General features: G+C 39.0%; 1 protein-coding gene across 1 annotated transcript; it reads left to right on the top strand.

Moving 5' to 3' along the window:
- The first annotated feature begins 1303 nt into the window (after positions 1-1303).
- Positions 1304-17551, top strand: LOC148730917 (uncharacterized). Its single transcript, XM_088759616.1, has 9 exons — positions 1304-1443; positions 1711-1878; positions 4330-4482; positions 6441-6494; positions 8814-8855; positions 11430-11507; positions 11773-11840; positions 12136-12184; positions 16792-17551. Exons 1-9 carry the CDS (start codon positions 1323-1325, stop codon positions 17370-17372), a joined length of 1314 nt encoding a protein of 437 aa, XP_088615742.1. The 5' UTR covers positions 1304-1322; the 3' UTR covers positions 17373-17551.
- Positions 17552-19627: the final 2076 nt, after the last annotated feature.

Raw genomic sequence — 19627 nt, 5'->3', positions numbered from 1 at the left:
CGCCTGTTCATGAATCGTTGGGCGGGCGCTGCGAGCGATGTAATAAGCTACATTATCCTATGACCCTTCCGGCTCCGCTCGCGCAATCCCATAGAAAACCATGATGAAAGCTGACGTGTGCAGGGCTGGACGGGTTGACGTGAGCCGGTCCGGAAAAACCCGTCCGGCCCTGGTGTATTTTTTTGTGCGGTGACATCGTTCGCTGTTGCTGCAAAAAAACCAATGAAAGTAAAGAACATAAAAAGATAAAATAAGTCACGTTTTTAGGTAAATTGCGAGTTTCCTGTTCTGAGCCGTAAAAATTAAGGAAAAGTTGTCATTGTGGAACCTTTTCTTGTGGTTTTCCCGCGCGCGCCAGTCTATCGCGTCCTATCTAAGTTGAACCAAGGTTTGGGGAATTATTCAAAACATAGTCAGAGGCCATATGATAAAATTCTCATTGACTGAGTTAGGTCGGGCAGGACGGGAAAATATTTAGTTTTCTTTCCTGACGCACGGACCTCGCTGGGCAAGGTCCTTAGGTCATGAACTCGAGCCAAATATTTTCCCGTCTGGCCCTCCTACTCGGTCAAACAGTACATAATATATAGATTTAGCCAAGCCTAAAAGCGGAGCTCGCACTTTTTTCCCCGCACCTTTCAAGGGCACAACGCCTTGCCTTATATACTGGGTAGCTATATTGCTGTGTGCTTTACCTTAGTATTCTTCTATTTGTACTATATAAGGGTGTATGTGTGTGTGTCTTTTTCGTGCCTCGGCCAGGACTCGAACCCGGGTCGTCCCGACTCGGAGCCCAGTGCACTGACCACTGGACTGCTGGAAAAAGCCGTGGCGTTGGCGTACCCACGGCACAGTTCACCGCGTATGCTAAAAGTAGCACCTTGTACGGACGCCCGTACGGTCGAATGTCCAATTTTTTTCGGTCTGACGGGTCACCACTACCATTTTGTATAATTATGTGGCTTTGCAGGGGAAGGGATTCATCTTTCCGAAAGTGTAGTTAAACGTCGCGGGTTTGCATTTATTTCCGATTACACGTCTCAACTTGTGACGCAAAGAAAACGGCGTTTAAGAAAAGCCTACCTTATTTGGTAATAAAAAATCTGCCGTACTACACTCATATCTCACCCTTTTCTGGGTCTATGGGTTTTATATATTAGTCATGACACGAAATTTTGATATACACAGCATGCACTTGAGGATCCCAGTTGGTGCAATTCTGGTTTAGTCAAGCAGCGATGTCGTTTATCTTTTCTGTGTCAAGAGCGTCGCCTAGAATGCAAATGCATTTGCCTCCAATACTAGTTTGGCTGCCTGCATCAATGAGGTCTTTTCTCTCAAGACGCATTGCAGCAACTAACTCTTGGGCCATGCCTTTTCATCGCAGTGGCATCAACAACCAGGTTCTTCCCTGGTCCAGGCATGGAGGCTTCTCTGTAAACGGTACAGTTTAACAGTATTTCCAAATCATCTTTAGTTACTATTTCTGTTGTCTAGCCTTATCTATCTTGTAATACTTGAGAGGGAACTTAACCTTACAAGCTTTAATGGTTTTTTTTTTTTCCAATCTGTTTCTTTTTTTCTCTACCATTTTTAATAAATTGCTGTAGTTTCAAATGTAATAGCAAATATAATTATGATGATAATAATAAAAATAATAATAACAATAATAAAATGAGTTGAAAATTAAACTCTTTTCTGTGCCAATAGGGTGGCCTCCAATACCGATATGGTTGCCTTCACAACCAAGGCGTTTTATTCTAGTGACAGTGGAGCCTTCTCTCTCACGGAGAACATTGCCAACTTACTCATATACGCCTCCTGTTCATCACAGTGGTATTCGTTTCAAGTCCGGTCAGAGAAACATTCCAGAGGCCGGTAAGGTGTTACGAATATAATTTTGCATTTTTCCATTAGAAAACTGTGTTTCTCCAACGGAATCTATTTTTGTGTATTGAAAATGTATGGCAGAAATCTTGAATGTTTCTGGGGAAATAAAGTGGAGATAGGGAGCAGTTGCTAAGTGACTTAAACACTACTGGTTATAATTTGAATGATTTTCAGTGATAAAAAGGGAACAACCAACTATATATGCTGCACAAACAATAGTGAAGCTATACAATCATTCGTTTTGGCATTGCTCAACTAAAAGCCTATCGATCACTTAGCAAGGCCTATACTGTTACAGCTTCAAGTGTGTTGGAAAAATAAGGAAACGGGCATGACAGGACGGAAAACGCGTGCACTGTAAGTACCTCTCGTTGTCCCATACAAAGCCTTAAAAAACTTTACTAAGGCTTAGTGTGGGACAACAGGAGGTACTTACAGTGCACGCGTTTCCGTCCTGTCATGAGGAAATTAATGGCAGTACGCCACTAAATTAATTTTACCAAAGCGTTAGAAAAACGGCAATTACGTAACTATATGACTTTAAAGAGAGCTCAAGAGGTGATAGGTTCGGCCAAAATGGACTCGGTTATGTGAAATACTTTACAAATTCACTTGATATCAATCGTGTAAGTGTAGCTTTCCCAGTTTTTTTGTATACTCGTTTATTTTAAAAAATACTGCAAACATGAAAACAAGGCTGACAATAAAATAATTATTGCCAATGCCTTCTTTGTTTATTATAGCAAATACATTAGCACAAGGGACATTAAACAGCATTTCAAAACAATGTCTTACCTAAAAGCCAAAATCTATTGATTTGACTTGAAAGAAAGCTTAAATGAAACCATTAAGTCGAGTTTGCAGTGTAAGTTCCAAGGTAGCGAAGTGCTCAAAGTTCTCGTCGATTCTTAACCTCGTTATTTTAGTGACGCTTCAAAAAGACTCAGTTAAAAAACAAGCAACACAAAAATAAGGAATTAAAGCCGGAATTTTTGATGTTAATCAGCAAAAACACTCGAAAACAAACAGTTAACGATCGAACATTATCAAGATCACAACGAAACTTGACTGCTATAAACAGACCAAACTAAACGGCTTCGTTGTGAAATTTGTATATTTCACTGCTCAGATCATTGAAATTATTATTATTATTATTATTATTATTATTATTATTATTATTATTATCATGGCAGCTCTACACATCTGGATGCCAGATTAAAAAAAGAAAAAAACCACTAAAGCCAGGCAGCGAACCCTGGCTAGTTCTGTGTATGATATACTATTTAAAATGTCATACATAAATCAACTTCAAATTCTAGTTAAAAGAAAGCCGTTAAATAAATAAATGAACAAAACCCTAAAAGTTCCTAATGTTGCGAGTATATTGTTCAGCTCAAGACCTTGAAAGATCTCGCAATGTTTAAGCTTCTACTCAGCACGGACTTCGGCATCCTTCTCAGGCATTCTCTACTTCGTTCTGCTCCTAGCAAATCCCTAACACGACTGTACAGCTCATTGGAGTAGCCCCCCAAAGCATCGATTATAACGTTCACTTGGTTGATCTTGTACCCCGGGTATTCCTGCCTCAACTCCCAACGTAGTGGGGCGTACTTGAGAGTTTTATACTTCTCTTTCTGTTCTCTATTCTCAACCCAGGGGGATTTTCCTTGTCCACAATCCTCGCGTATACTCGATTCGCGTGCACTTCTGTGTGATCCGCATAAACCGGGACATCCCAGTACACTGTCGCTTGTTTGTTCTCATAAAAGGGCTTTGGCTGTGTTGGTGAGTACCAAGGGGCTATCACTTCGATTATTTTGTAGTTTAAATTATTACTGTAACTCTATCGCCAAAGGTAATAAATAATAATCATCATCAGTAATAACTATATTTTAGCATTCCTTAGGAAAAAATCGTGAAACTCAAGGAATCATGAATTGAGAAGTTTTAAAACTCTCCTTGAAGAAACCTCCGTCATTTTTATACATAAATTAGCCTTAAAGAACGATTGACGCGCTTGCAAATAATAGTGTTAGGCAGTTATTGTTCGTTTCCCGTCAATTCTGTAGAAAGGAGTGACATAACTTGATCACGTGATAATACCTGTTCAGCTGCTGATTAGGTACTATTATCATACATTATATTAGACTAGAGCAACAGTAGTTTTCAAAAATACATGATACCATAACTTCCCTCCGAGCGGTTCGACAGCTGTAATTGCTCGACGTTTACTGAATTTTTTCCAGGTCAGCTAGTTTCCCAGTTGCTGAGTTTATTTTGTAGCAACAAAAAAGTACATTTTACCAAGACATGATTAGTTAATTCAACATGGCCAGATCCGCAATGAGCTTCATACATGTCCTTTTAAACCAGAACTGCCGAATTATTTGCATTCAGTGTTCTGTAGAATGATTTATTTTTAATTCTTTCCCTTCGTAGTAGGAGAAGCAGAGGGGTTTGAAAGAGAAGGTGATGTCAAGTTTAAGCAGAAAGACTTCGAAGGAGCTAAATATTGTTACAAAGACGCACTTACGAGCCTCGCGGGTGCAGACAAACTTGAACTGAAAGGAAAGATTGAAAATGCTCAGTTCGGTTTGTGTCTTTTTTTTAAATTTTTCTTTAAAGCTAGATAAGACAATATTTTTATTTAAGCTACAATGTAAATCTTGTTTGTGATTCAGTATCAAAACCCTTCTGTCGATGACTGTGAAAATCATAGAAGTGAACTGCGGATTGAGAAAAGAATTCGAAAGCGATTTCGCAGTAATGAACAATACTTAAGCAGGCCTGTTCCAAATTTGAACTCATGAACTCTGCGATACTGGTACAGTGCTCTACCAACTAAGCGAAAAGCTGAATGGGAGCTGATCCTAATGTTGGTTCGTAAAATGACGTCATGACCTCACGTTTGATATGCAGTGCAAATCATCCTTGGTTCCAAGTTCTTTTCTATTTTCCCTTGCGTAAAAGAGAAATTTTTAACTGCATGAAAAAAGAAGGATATATTATATAGTCATACAAATTCTGTATACGAGGGAAACCCTGACCCTGTACACCCCAAATAATCATACTTAAATAGAATAAATGTTTGAAAAGAAAATTTACCCTGAGCGGGATTTTAACCCACGTCCCCCTGTTTACTGGTCAGGTGTGATGACCACTACACTATCAGGACAACCGTGCTGGCAACACGGCAATCGAAGATGTGATTTACGTGATCGGAGACGTGGTCTCCCGGGAAACTTAATTTTTAAGGTGACAGGGTAGGGGAAGCCGGTCGTGTATCTTTAATAGATCCCTCGTTGGGTTTCATATGGGGTTATAGGCTTCCCCTATAACCTAAATAAATTACCCTTCGTGACGAACAAGACAGCCTTTGCTGAAATGGATATCGGCGGCCGGTTGCCGAACTCAGAAACCCCGAAACTTGAATGAAATAATTTTTACATAGATCGCATCTCCCGCCGCATTTTGAGCAGCCCCCGTCTTCTTCTTTCTGCCTTCCACTGGAGGCTACCTGAAATTTTGACGGTGCCAACATCTCCTTAAGATATTTGGTTCTACGATTTTCGGTTCTACGATTTTTGGTTCTTCCATCCAAGTCGATTTTTCCCGCTTATCGTAGAACCAAAAATCTTAAGGAGATGTTGGCAGCGTCAAAGTTTCAGGTAGCCTCTAGTGGAACAGATAACGACTAATGAACAGTTCATCAGTCGTTATCTGTAATTAAGTAATGATTAGCACTTCGATCTTATTTAATGCTCTTTTTTTATTTCAAAAGTTGTAAATAACTGTAGAAGGTCTCTGACCGAAACGTTTTTTATTCATATTTTTTTATATTTTTGACGTCAGAAGTTGTCCATCCTCGCAATTTTTAAACTTTCTACGTTCGTGTTTGCTGCGAGGTTTGGACTGCAAATCTTTATTGATCCTCCTGGCGCGGTGCAGCTTTGTTGGCCTGAGAGTTCCACTAACGACTTGCGATATATATATCTATATATATATATATATATATATATATATATATATATAACTAACTGCAGACAGTACTGTTTCGGCCTTCTGGGCCTCATCAGTGCAGTGCTAATGCTAGGATGGGGGAGAACCGAGACGGTCACCCCAAACGACCCAACCTTTGTGGTATCGTCTAAGCCATGCCAGAGTGCTCAAACTAGAGTAAACCAGCGAGCATGACCAAGTTGAGCACTCCACCTAGGATGAGTCATTGCTGTTGCAGATGCGCATGCTCACTAGTTTACTCTAGTTTGAGCACTCTGGCATGGCTTAGACAACACCACAAATGTTGGGTCGTTTGGGGTGACCATCTCGGTTCTCCTCCATCTTAGCATCAGCCCTGCACTGATGAGGCCCAGAAGGCCGAAACAGGACTATCTGCAGTTAGTTATATATAAATACATAAGCTAGAGAACAAAAAAGGACGCATCGATTCTCTGTGATGTGTTATGTATAATCACTTGACTTAAACAACTTCTCATAACAGATCTCTGCAAGTATGTGTAAATAGTTTTGCTTTTCATGTTTTTTTTTAGTGAAACTCGAAGCACAGCTTCTCAGGAAAGAGGCACATTGCGTTTTCAAGTTGGGTGAGTTGTCTGTTGTAGTTTCCTCATTAAACCCAATGGTAGAGGCTTTTCGTCACTTTTCCGACGCGTTCTATCTTTGGCAAACAAGTAGGAAGACATTTATGCGACTTTTAAATCAGTTTACATCGCTCATTTCCATTTCCATTCGTACACTGGAACATTCTTGAACAGTCCGGGCCATAGGCAATTTTTTCCATACTATGAGGTCATAAAACATGGCGTCACGGTCCAATTTTTAAAAACTTAGGGTAGCCCCATATTTTAGTCCCGCATTTTTGTCTCTGATATCTATGGCCCTTGGGACCCGACTCACTTGATGTAGCAAAGAAAGAGTTTGGCGCAAATAACAGTTTGAATGGCATCGGTTGAACTGTGTTGGAGAAATCACAATCATTCCCTATCATGTAAATTTGAGGTTGTACTATTTGTTCATTTTCTTTTTTTCTTTTGAATAAAGAAAATATTACACTAACCCTCGATACGTGGGCCTCACGTTTATCTAAACAGAATCCGAGTGCACGTTGTTTTCGGTCCAAGTGCACGGCCGTTGTTGTTGTGACTTGTTGCCCTAGGCCCTGAGGTCAGTCATGGCGTCATGGATTCTGCCAGCTATCATGAATTTTCTCAGTGTTCCTAAAGGTCCTTTTGTTTTTCGTTTAAGCTCGTGGATAATTATATCTCCTTCGTGACTTTGTGAAAAAGGACTGTCAAGTAAGACAGTCTGACGAAAGCTTTTTTCAAAAATAAACTTTCGGGTCATTCAAAGGTAATATCAACCATACCAGAACTTTGAAAAAAATTAATCCCAAATGGGTCTGCTCTGAAACCAAACGAATGCTTATCGAGTAAGGAAAACTAAGATCAACAAAAAGTTATGTCGACCTCAAACGGTCTTTTCGTGTTGATATCTCATCTTAAATACTTCCCTTCCGAGAAAAAGCTAGAGGACGCCCTCCAAATCAAGCAAACAAACAGACAACCAGGGGCTAACGCTGGTCTAAGTGTGTTCTCTGAAATTCACAAGCTCCTACTTCTAATACTTGATTCCCTTTAACATTCAAGAGGAAACTGCAAATGGGACTAAAGCAAATATGTTATCACATCAGTCGCTTCTTTCTGCGAGATGGATTTTACTCACAGAACTAATTCTAGTCTGAGACATTTCCTGTAATATTGATGTGGGAATTGCTTATGAGATTAAAGTAAATAGGTTGTATTTCATCAGTCGCTAGTTTCTGCGAGGTGTCTTTTGGATATCTCACCGGAAACGAATAGAATTTGATCTTTTTTTTTCTTTTTGTGAAACCTACGATCTCATTGTGAACAAAAATGCATTTGTGTGAAACAAGCTGGAGGGCGTCCTTCAAATTAAGCAAACAAACAACCGGCGGCTAAAGAAGCTAGTCGAAGTATGTTCTCTGCAATTCTTGGAGAGCTACTTATAGAATGAGACATTTCCTTTAACATTCATGAGGAAATTTCAGATGAGATTGAAGTAAAAGTTTTATTTCATCAGTCGCTACCAACCACGAGGTGTCTTTTAGACATCTCACAGGCAACGAATAGAATATAATAACAAAACATTGCGAACAAAATACGTGTAAGTGCAACACATAGCAAGAGTGCGAGAAAAGATATAACATGTCTGTCGAAAATTAGATTTGTAATATAGTAATACTGAAATGAATAAGTATTTCATGCCTCTCTTGAAATCGAATTCTGTTCTACCGTCCCTAGGCCTTTCGCATTCCAACATAGCCACCACGAGAAAGCTAGCAAGAAAAAGTATGATCGTTACAATCCTCTCTGCCACATCAGTTTTTTTTTTGGTTTTGTCACGACCAATCATATCGGAGGAGATGGTATGGACAAAACTGTCCATGGCCCGCACTGTTGACTTGTTGGGTTCAAGGGTTACGATAGCTGTCCACCATTTCGCAGACCGGTACCCCTTCCCCCTCTCCCCTCGTAGCCTACGGCGTAGATGGGGGGGTGGGGTGGGGTATAGGTGAAAACCCTACCATCGATTTTAATCTTCAGTTTCCATATCTTAGGGAAATGAATAGCCTGTTATGTAATCTACAAGGTTAGCTAAGATTTATCGGCCTTGAAGATTAAGCGCTGCGAAGAAATTCTTGCCTCTTCACGCATGGCGGATTTACTAAAACACATTGAATATTCCTCGGTTAAAACTACTCAACTTTAAATGAACAAATGACTGATAAACGGCGAATTCAATATAAAATATTACTTTATCCTTTGTTAAAAAGCCTTAAATGAATCTCATTACAATTTAGTGGCTTATTCTTGCTTTGTCAGGGGATCGCCTAAAGTTAGATGGCAAAAAAAGGGCTGCCGAAGGTAAATGAAAACAGCACTAACAAAATCTTCCTCGCAGCCTCAGTTTGTAACAACACACTAGACCATAGAATACACGGCTGAGATGTTTTATTTTATATTCTTTGAGATATTTGTTAAGTTGGCACACTGTGGGGATATAGCGCCCAATCCTGGTCCTAAAAGAACGAAGACTTCGCCAAGATACCATGCGGCGAATGTTCAAAGGCTACGAGGAACAACCAGGACGCCATCTTGTGTGGTAGCTGCAATAACTGGTCAGAAGCCAACAGTTTCCAGATATCTCGTCATATTTTTCAACACTATCTGGTAGTCTACCACCACTGAGTGTCTGTTTTCTTTGCAGAAGTTTCGTAAGAAGAGCTTGAGGAAATAAATTTACTGGAAAAAGATCGAGAGAAATGTATGCAAGAAAATGTTGCGAGCGGTAGCTTGAAGATTAAGATATCATTTCTGAAAATGCCCCGTTGGGACTTTTTAGGAAACATCAAAGTAAGAATCTTTTATCCAGCCTACCTGAACATTACTAGTGTCCAGAATAAATTCGAAAAACTCAGCGCTTTTATCAAGACTTAACACGCTCACATAATGTTAACGGACGGATTTGTAAATAACGTGGTTGAGTGCAAAGCAATGGATGATTTTAAAGATCACTCAAGTGTCTTGAAAATTCAGCAGGAGAACGATAATGGGAAGTAGATCATTCATATCAGTCTTGTTACGCAAGGACAAGCTCTCACTGTACTTAGATCGTTGAACATTAGAAAGCCACGACATTCCACTTAAAGTTTTGAAAATCGGAGCTGAGGAGTTGTCTGAACCACCAACTACTCCTTTCAGCTCATGTATAGGAAACAGTAAGTGGCCAAGCGGTTGGAAGAGAGGTGATTGGACCGCTGTGTTTAAAAAAGACGATAAGCTCTCCAAGGAGAACTACTGACTAATTACTATCCTCGCATTGTGCGAACAAAATCCTAGAAAAACTTTTGGGTTCGCAAATATCCTCTGATTTCGACTCCCGCATGTATGCAAATTTCTAACGCATATCGTAGACTTCACAGCTGCAAAACTACACTAATCAATCTGAAAGAGGAATGAAGAAAGGCAAGGGACGACAAACTCGCTGTCAACATTCTATCCACAGACATATCAAAAGCCTTAGACCCACTGCATCTGCCATTGTTGTTGAGTAAGCTTAGAGCATATGGTTTCCAGGAGGAACTGATCCTGAACAGTTACCTTTATAACAGATACAGCCCTGTCAAAACGGGAGATGAAGTCAGTTCGTACAGGCTGGTAGATAGAGGCTGTCCCCTGGGTTCCGCCCGAGGGCCTTCGCTATGGAATATTTTTCAGAACGACCTCTCTTTCTGCGTATCGACCGATATATCGATGCATGCGGATGACCATCAGATATGCCACAGCAGTCATGATCAGGGGGAGGTCACATCAAACCTAATTGCGAGTGTGGATCAGACTACTAGGTGGTAGCAGTCCAAGTTAGTGGCTGGGAACCTTAAGAAATACCAGACGTTGAAGATCGGTTACAGAAAGAGCGGGACTGGCTCTGAGAGCACAGATGCAGAGATCTGCATAAATACTTAGGAAATTAAGACCGCGGAAACTCTCAAACTTTCAGGGATATCAATAGATTCCAGATTAAACTTTTTCTGAACATGTAAACTCAGCGTGCACGAAGGCCAGTCAAATAATTGCTTTCCTCGTGCGACGTAAGAAGCTAATCCCGATTAAGGCTAAACTCCAACTATATAAGACAGCTGTGTTACCTTACCTTACCTTACCTTACCTTACATACTGCCACCTTGTGTGGCACTTTTGCTGAGCTACTGACTCTCGCAAACTTGAGCGACTACAAGAAAGAGGTTTGAGGGCAGTGTACAATGAAAAGCAAGGTGGTTATTCTCAGCTACTGGAAAGGGCCAAGCTGCCAACCTTGGTGGACAGACGTTTCCAGGAAATTTGTATAGTTAAAGATAGACTTCGCCCAAGTAGTATTTGCGATATTTTTAATGGACATTACTCCTGGTACAATTCGAGAAAATCTGATTTTTCCACTCCTAGTTACAACTCCATTACGTACGATAGGCACTCACTACGATATTTGGGACCGACATTATGGGGAAAACTGTCTAAGGATGACAGCTCAGCTAAAACACTTAATGTGTTTAAAAGACGCATTCGTGGCAAAGATATAACTAATTTGATAGAAGCCGGCTGCAAGGGTTGAATCCCTTTCTCAACATGACACTCTTAAATCCTATTAGTAAAATTAATAGCTTTTTTTTACCTAAAGTCAGTTATCAATAGTTACTTCTATTGTTCAGTTTTATCTTTAAAACATTCTAGACTGTATTTGTATTATTCATGTTTTAGTGCAGACATTTTAGTCCTCTAAGCTTTGTATTTTGTATTAGTTTGTGTCGCCTTGTTACCAAGGGTTTCTCCCAAGCTACATGGTTTGACACTTAAAGTCTTAATTATCATTATCATTTTTATTATTATTATTATTATTATCATTATTATTATTATCATTATTATATTATTTTGCTATGTCAGGAAACTACAAAGAATCACTAAAGGACTCCAAAGCTGCTCACGAGTTGAGACCAACCTGTTTGAAAGCCATAGAAACAGGTAAAGTCAAGTTCAAACGTTCTCGCAAATGCATTTGTCAACCATACTGCAAATATGAGACCCTGAGCTCAAGTTCTTAAATTTTTATCTCGTTGGTCGTAGTCAGAGGAAAACTCGACTGGAAGAGGAAAAGTAACAACATCTTAACGTTTTTGGAAGGCTTGCAGACCACATTAGTTCCTCCTCTGAAGAAAAGAAAGAAAATGATAGGAGGAGGTAAATTTCATCACTCTCGCAATCCTTTAATTCTATTTTTGTTTTTCAGGAGCAAAGGCTTGCTATAGGCTAAACTTGTTCATAGAGACGATTACTTGGTGTGACAAGGGATTGCAAGTATCCTTTTAAATTCTAAATTTATTTATTTATTATTTATATTAATTTTTTAATGCAAAGCTGTCAGTGGTCTCCCCTGTTCTCGGCAAAAAATAATCAAATAAAAGCAGTCCAGTTTGTCTTTAGTGGTAGTCCAAATTTAATATCATGAAAGCGTATGATGGGACTGTTTCTTCGATCAAAGTAGACTTACTTTTGGATTAATGATATGGCTGGGAATCAGGCACACTGTTTGCAACAATTCTACTCACTGAAAATTTGTTAAAAACATATTATTTCACTTGATCCTAAGAAGCTGGTGTACAATGATGCAACACTGTTGTCCTTGAAGAAAAATGCTGAAAGTGAGTAAAAAGTTTGACTTAACTTGGTGATAAATCTTTTGTACCCTTTTATTGGCATTATTTGGTAGTGAAAATATGGCAGAAAAGTCTTTGCTTTTAGTAAAAACACATACACGTTAGTTCGTTTTCGCCTTTTCTAACCCCCAGATACTATTGGTGACGTCGTTGGAGATTTAGAACAATTTTCACCATCATGCGACGTAATTGTAAATATATGTCAAGTGACCTGTATAGGAAAATTCATCACCTGACAAGCGAGAGAATTCCGCGTAAACTTGCACACGAAAACCGACATCCCACGAATCGTGAAGCGATTTGGGCCATATCGGTTTCCAAGTGCAATTTAGGAAGGTTTGAAAGGGTTTTTTTGACCGTGCGGAGAATGGATTCTAGGATATATGCAAGCAAATTACTCGCCTCCGCGGGCTAATTATAGGCAAACGTGACCGCCACGAACGTTTCAGTATTGCTGGGTACCTCTACTCTTTCCCAGTGGAAGGGATTGTTTAGGAAACAAAAATGGAAAGTTTACTTCTCGAAAGCAGAAGGGAAAAAGTTTGGATGGCAGGACTCTAGCCGAAACGGGTCAAAAAAGGGTTATTTAGAGAGCTAAAGAAATATGAAATCGACGCCACACTAGCACAGACGCTCGGTAGATCTTACTTTGTTTTGCAAAAATTTAAATGGATAGTTCTTAGTGTTGAGATCTGTTTCTTATTGAGTTTAGTTGCCAATAAAATAAAATGACCGCGAACGTTCCTGAATAACATACAGGAAGATTCCCAACAGTTGCCACAAAATTAACCTCCCGCCTGGACTCACAGCGAAATGAGTCCCTAAATGGACCCATTAGCTACAAGAACCTGAAAATCAAGCGCTATAGAGGAAGTGAGAGTAGCGATTTAAGAACAGCTTGTGGAGTCGCTCGGCACGAAGAAGGTCACAAATTCGTGTGCAAAACATTAATTAAAGCTGGAATAAACCCTAGGCCCAACTGCATAAGCTACCAAGAAACTCAAGATCAAATGGCAACAGCTTACAAACAAAGAAAATCCACTGAAGACTTCAAAATTAGGAGAAAGCAGCTTCGCTTAATCAGATTTCAATCGACGGTCACAAATGGAAACGGGAATGAACGCACCAACGACTACGAAATCTTGCAGAAAGTAAACAAAAACACTTGCGAAACTGAACTAAAACAATATGAAAAACTAATAACTCCTTCTGCAGTCAGGCCCCCATTAAAAAAAAATACTCTTTGATCCCCTGAAAAGGTACAAACTCATCGTGTTTGATATTGAAACAAGTTAAATGGCAAAAAGAACTGAAATTCTCCAACTCTCAGCGATTACCGATGATGGACGTGAATCATTCTCCGAATACATTCTTCCTCAGCACTCTATATCAAGTAATGCAACTGCTATTCATAATATCACTGTAAGGTTTTCTGGGGATCAAGGAATTTTATGCAAAGCTGGAGAGCCAGTTCCAGCCAAGTCCTTACAAGCCTGCCTTGAATCGTTCGTGGATTTTTTAGATGTTTGCTCTTCAGAATTCGTCGATTCCTTGGTCCTTATAGGTCACAATGCTTCTGTTTTTGACACGCCAAGACTTCTCCTTAATGGAGACCAGACGCTTGCGTGTAATCTAACCAAAAGGAAAGTACTTTTTGCCGATAGTCTACCCATGCTGAAGGCCCTCCGGAAACAGCCTAACAGCACTCTGAAATCTGAGACAGACAAATTGAGTGATATATATGAAACCCTATTTTCTGCTAAGTTTGACGCTCATGTTGCTCCGGAAGACGTCAAAGCCCTCAGACAAATTCTTTTCACTCCTCCACTGCAAATTAATCATGAAAAATTGGTCAATCATGGTAAATGTGCATCGCCGAAAGATGCCTTCGATCAAGCCATCTTCTTGGAGGGACGAAAAGACACCATCCAGACTTTTTATGGAAAGCTTTGTCTTTCGCTATACATGGTCCGGAAGCTGGCAGATGCCGGCTTGTCTTATGATACGCTACAATCTCTGTACGAGAAATTCGGCATCAATGGCCTGTATGGAATACTAGCATTGGCACCAACTGCAAAATCTGCTTGTCGCCATAAATCGAACTCCGCAAGAGTAACTTCCAACAAGAGAATTCTCTCCGAAATACTCTCACATTTTCAACAGTCGTAGCGGTAAGCAGTCTGAGCCTCAAATGATGAATTTTTTTTTTTTTTATCAGGAATGTATAAGATCACAAAACAATGCAAATCCACTTCCGGAACGAATACCTTAAGCCCCTTCTTCCAATTCGCTACACGGGGCATCGATTGATCGCGCGGACGCGGACTCGTCGATCCTTGCTGAGATGAGCCGTTGAGTCAGCGAAGTAAAAGCGGAAATAAAGCTTGCTAAGTTGATGAGCTAATATTTGAAAACTAGCTCGGTGGCTTACCCTTTATTTTTTTGTACAAATTATTTCGCAATTTTTTGTACGCATCATTTCGCAATTGTGAAAAGATCCAAGAAAAATTATCTGGCAAATTTTTTTTACATTTAGTAACAGCATTTTCCTAAACAACTCAAGTTCTACTAAATAGTTTTATTTTTATCACGTGTATGGATAGAGAATGCGATGATGTTTAAGAAATTTGAAAAAGAAATAGGCTACCTTCTTGGTTTTTGAGATATCTTTCAAAAACTGAGTTTTAGAGCGTCCTTAACACCGGTACTGTTACCATAGCAACAGATGAAGCCTGGCGATCACCCTTAAATTTGTCCTTAAATAGCTCTATACATTTGTCAAAACATTATCCTGATAATAAGTTTGTCAGTCCTAACATCTTTTATCATTTGCCACTTGCCGTTAATTGTGGAAAACCCTTTCGAGTCTCTTTAACGCGGAATTCACAAGTCAGCTTATGGATTTTCCTTGAATCGCATAGTTAGATAGAAATAAGAAAAAAAGAAAACAGCAGTAATATCGAACAATGCAATAAAAATAGAAGAAAAAAGAAAGAAAACGGCAATAATATCGTTTGCTTTTATCCTGACCGCGAACAAGTGAAGCGAAACACTATCAGATAGCAAGCCATCTTCTTGGAGGGACGAAAAGACACCATCCAGACTTTTTATGGAAAGCTTTGTCTTTCGCCATACATGGTCCGGAAGCTGGGTGAGCGCTCAGGATAAAAGCAAATGATATTATTGCCGTTTTCTTTCTTTTTTCTTCTATTTTTATTGCATTGTGCGATATTACTGCTGTTTTCTTCTTTTCTTATTTCTATCTAACTATGCGATTCAAGGAAAATCCATAAGCTGACTTGTAAATTCTGCGTTAAAGAGACTCGAAAGGGTTTTCCACAATTAACGGCAAGTGGCAAACACTATCAGATAGACTCGTTTTCAATTCGCAGATTCCACGCAAAATACGTCGTTTCGTCAACCAATCGGAATGCGAGATTTCATTCATATATGCGATTTATCTCGAGAATTCGGTCTACTATAATGAGTTCTGTGGGAAAAACGAAGGGGCGTTAAATTAATTCTCGCCTATAATTGCAATGACAGTGAAAAAATGCGCCGGCCAGTAAATCATATTTTTGCTTACGGATGGGTAAAGCCTCGTTTAGACGGTCATAATAGTTATTGATAGTCTCAACTATCACGTGCGTTTGAACACGAACTGTCATGTACTATCACCGACTATCATGCAGTTTGGAAATGTGAAAATTCGACATGATAGTTGGTAATAGGTTTCGCTGTTCGCACGAGCGCGGTTTTGCTAAAAACGGGCTAAAACCAAAATGGCACAAAGAAAAATGACTAAAATGGCCGTGAAAATTTCGCAGAATGTCTCGTAGTTCATTATCATCATCTGCAACTTGTAACTTCTTCACTAAAATTTTAATTGCCACGAAAATTTCTGAACTCAGAGCGCACCATATTTGTTTACAATTACGCGATCTCGTCGCGTTAACTATCATCAACCTTTTGAAGGCAAACATGATAGTCAATGATAGTGAATGAGAGTTGAAGCTATCGATATCATTGATCACCATGACTGTTTGAACGGGGCTTGACAGTTAAAACTATAATCCTTGCAGGTGAGTTGCAAAGAAGCCTAGAAAAATTTAACGTCGCTTCGATTCGACAGAATTCGAACTCTTGCTCCAAAGAAACTTGTAGGGTGGTTCTAACAAATAAACTACCAGATCTTCTGATGGGAGGGATGGTAAAATTTAATGGGCTCTTCATAACCATAGAGCAGTCTGTTCACAAGTAAATAGAGGAACCCTCTAAATTGTCCCATTCTTAACATGCTGAGCTTTCTAGCTCAGTTGATATAGTAGCCCCTAGATAGTTTCCAGGAAGCAGAATTAAAAAGATAAAGGTAGAAAATGTCAGGGTTTAAACAAAAGTCTGCTTCCTCATTAACAAAGCACTTTGCGGTTCCCTTTTTCTTCCCCAACATATTCATCCTTGTTTACCTTGTCAAAAGAATTTGTTCCATCTCATTGGACTGTTGCTGTTCTAGCGGTCCTTTTCATGATCTGATGTTGGCATTTATAAACAGTTTTTGAGATTTGATCTTAATTTTTTTCTTATTTTTTCAGGAAAATTTTCGGAAACTTTAAAGAGGACTAAAATCCCTAGAACTGTTTGGCCAAGTGTTGCATATCTTATCGCGACTATCAAAAATAATGACCAGGAAGTCATCTTCAATAAACGCTTTGAAACCACACCAAGAAAAAAACATGTAGAAGCTAAACTGCTTGATGATAGCGAATTTGTTAACATAGTGGCGGAACATTTTGGAATTGAAATTATTCTGACCATCAATTACTCTCCCTGTGGCGACTGTGCAGATAAGTTAATCTCATTTTATGAAAAGGAAGAAAACAAAGCAAATATCCAAAAATTCATCATCCAATTTTCATCCTGCTATAAAACAGACACTTTAAAAAAAAATAAAGATGGCCTCATAAAATTAGACAAAGCCGGGATAACCTTGCTTTCAATGAAGGAGGAGTCCTGGAAAGAGGTTGGGATTTCTGAGGAATTTGTTGGTGTAGAAGAGAGAGATGAAAAGACAGAACGTGATTTAAGCTTAATACTCCCTTCAAAACAGCAACAAAGAACGGCAGCAGTAACGGGGGCAGACACGACAGCGCCTGATGGTGGAATATGTGACTAGTTCAAATAATTAGAATAGAGGGATCGTGCCAAGACTGCTCGTAAATGACCCTAGGACAAGTGTGGAATTGGAAATAGTCCTCGACAGATCGCTAAGCATAATAACAATAGCAACGGTGTAGAATATTCCCGTTCAGTAATTTGTACAACATACAAACATCAATCAGTAGTTGTTTCATAGTGTGTGTGACTATTTACCTCCGATATGTAAATCACGTATAGCTTAGGGCATTTTTAGCGTAAACTGCACGGCCTCCATCACACAAACCTTTTAATGAAGGCTGACGTTGGTAGAGTCCGAAAGTCTGGCGTGAGCTGGTCGGGAAAGAAATCGTCCGGCCCCGCAAGCGCACTCGCACGGCTATTTCGCATTTTCCGAGAATGGGAAATCTAATAGTAGACTAAAACCTCTTCTCTCTTTAAACATTTTTATTCTAATAAGTAGGTTCAAAAATGCATTATAACACGTATCAATAACTATTTCCTACTATGACAATTTCCCTTAATGTGATTAGTGCATTAGCTGCTTTATTTTTCCCTCATTTAATATATTTGTAATCAGAAACCTGTAATAGGACAGTTAAATCAGCCAGCCATACTAAGTCCTCTCCGCTAAATCTACCAATCACAATATCTATTACAATCACCATAGAAACAACCACTTACTTTCAGAAACTGAGGGGTCTCCAAAATGGAGGAATTTTTTAATCTAGACAACGTGTTATCTAAAGATATTTTCTCAGATAAATGTACTTGTTTTTCTCTGGAAATTATAATGGTTATGATGGATTGGTAAGAGGATTCGTGATTGACAAATTGGACCCCGCCTCCATTACTCAATGAATCATTTCTATCTAACCTGAAATTTCTCTCTTGGATTGTTTTAACAGCAATGTATCATTCAGTCATATATTTAACCTTCACAAATTTCCAGAATAATTTAATATTTGGGTTTACACTTGTTTTTCGGTTGGTCCAGATGTACCATTTTGCAATGATCAACATATAATTTAATAATCACTTATTTCATTCAATTTACCTATTGAAATATCTTATAGAGTGATTACGTTATTTCTGCCAGAAAGCCCGAACTAAAATTTTAATTGTGGAATACATCGCCCAGAATTCAGCGACATGTCCTCCGGGACTTTTATTGAGACACTGGCGCTAAAATTAAAAGCTAATTAGAAAATGATTGTCAAACAATAAAGGAAAAGGGCTGAAAATGTCGAAGAAGGCTTACGTTCTATTCGTTTACGGATAAACTACTTTTCAAATCCTACTTTTACCATATGGCTTTTAGAGAAGAAAGATCTATTGAACAGTGTATCATTCTCACTTTGCTGTTGCGCTTTCAAATTGCAAATTTCCCTTGAAAATTGACCATGTTAGCATTGTGCTGGTATGAAAAGTCGATCTCAACGCACTTTCAGACGTAACTTATCTTCACTCAATTGCTAGATTTCTCTTTTACCATACAGTTATTTTTATTTGACATTGAAGAAAAAAGCACAAATGAGGGAACCATTCGAGTTTCGATGACTTCTGACTTTCTTGTTTTGAATCTTGAAATAAATGAAAATTTTGTTATTGTAGGATCTTTTAAGTAGTTGCCTAGCACGCGTTCGTCTTACGTTTGTAATGGCGTCCCATTTTGGTTCAAACATGACTTCACTGTATCTAAGACTTATAATTGATTAATGATCATTTGTTAAAATCCACCAGTCACAGCACTGAATGTTCTTACAGTGAGGTTTTTAAATAATTCGTTATTTTTAATATCTATTTTTACTGCTGTTAGCCGTTAGATTTTCCCTAATCAATTTCGAAAAGCCACGGCCAAACAAATGAAATTAAGTTCTTAATCTAAATTTGTAATCACATGCATTCCACGGACGGAACGTTATCTTTAATCGCCGCGCGCGATCAGATCAGTATTCGATATAGATTCGCAAGAGACAGTCTTTTCACGCAAGACTTTAGACAAGTAGTTTGTAATCACATGCATTCCACGGACGGAGCGTTTGTATCTACGGCTTCTTTGCCTTCGGGCGAAGTTTTTTCTGACTTCTGCGTGACATTCGCTTTTCCATGAAATCTTTAATCACCGCGCGCGATCAAAAAAGTATTCGATATAGATTCGCAAGAAACAGTCTTTGCACGCAACACCTAAGGCAAGTATTTTGAGCTGCCTTTTCTCATATGGTTGTGATGAAATTGCAAATCTTATAAAGATTCTTTCAATTTTATTATTCT

Source organism: Stylophora pistillata, chromosome 5, assembly GCF_964205215.1.
Source record: "Stylophora pistillata chromosome 5, jaStyPist1.2, whole genome shotgun sequence".
Classification (NCBI taxonomy): Eukaryota; Metazoa; Cnidaria; class Anthozoa; order Scleractinia; family Pocilloporidae; genus Stylophora; species Stylophora pistillata.
This window is presented reverse-complemented; position numbering and strand designations above follow the sequence as displayed.

Coding starts and splice junctions, on each gene's coding strand:
- LOC148730917 (XM_088759616.1), top strand. CDS start 1,323: ATGAGGTCTTTTCTCTCAAGACGCATTGCAGCAACTAACTCTTGGGCC. Junction 1,444..1,710: donor TGGAGGCTTCTCTGTAAACG/GTACAGTTTAAC, acceptor CTGTGCCAATAG/GGTGGCCTCCAATACCGATA. Junction 11,508..11,772: donor TTTGAAAGCCATAGAAACAG/GTAAAGTCAAGT, acceptor TTTGTTTTTCAG/GAGCAAAGGCTTGCTATAGG.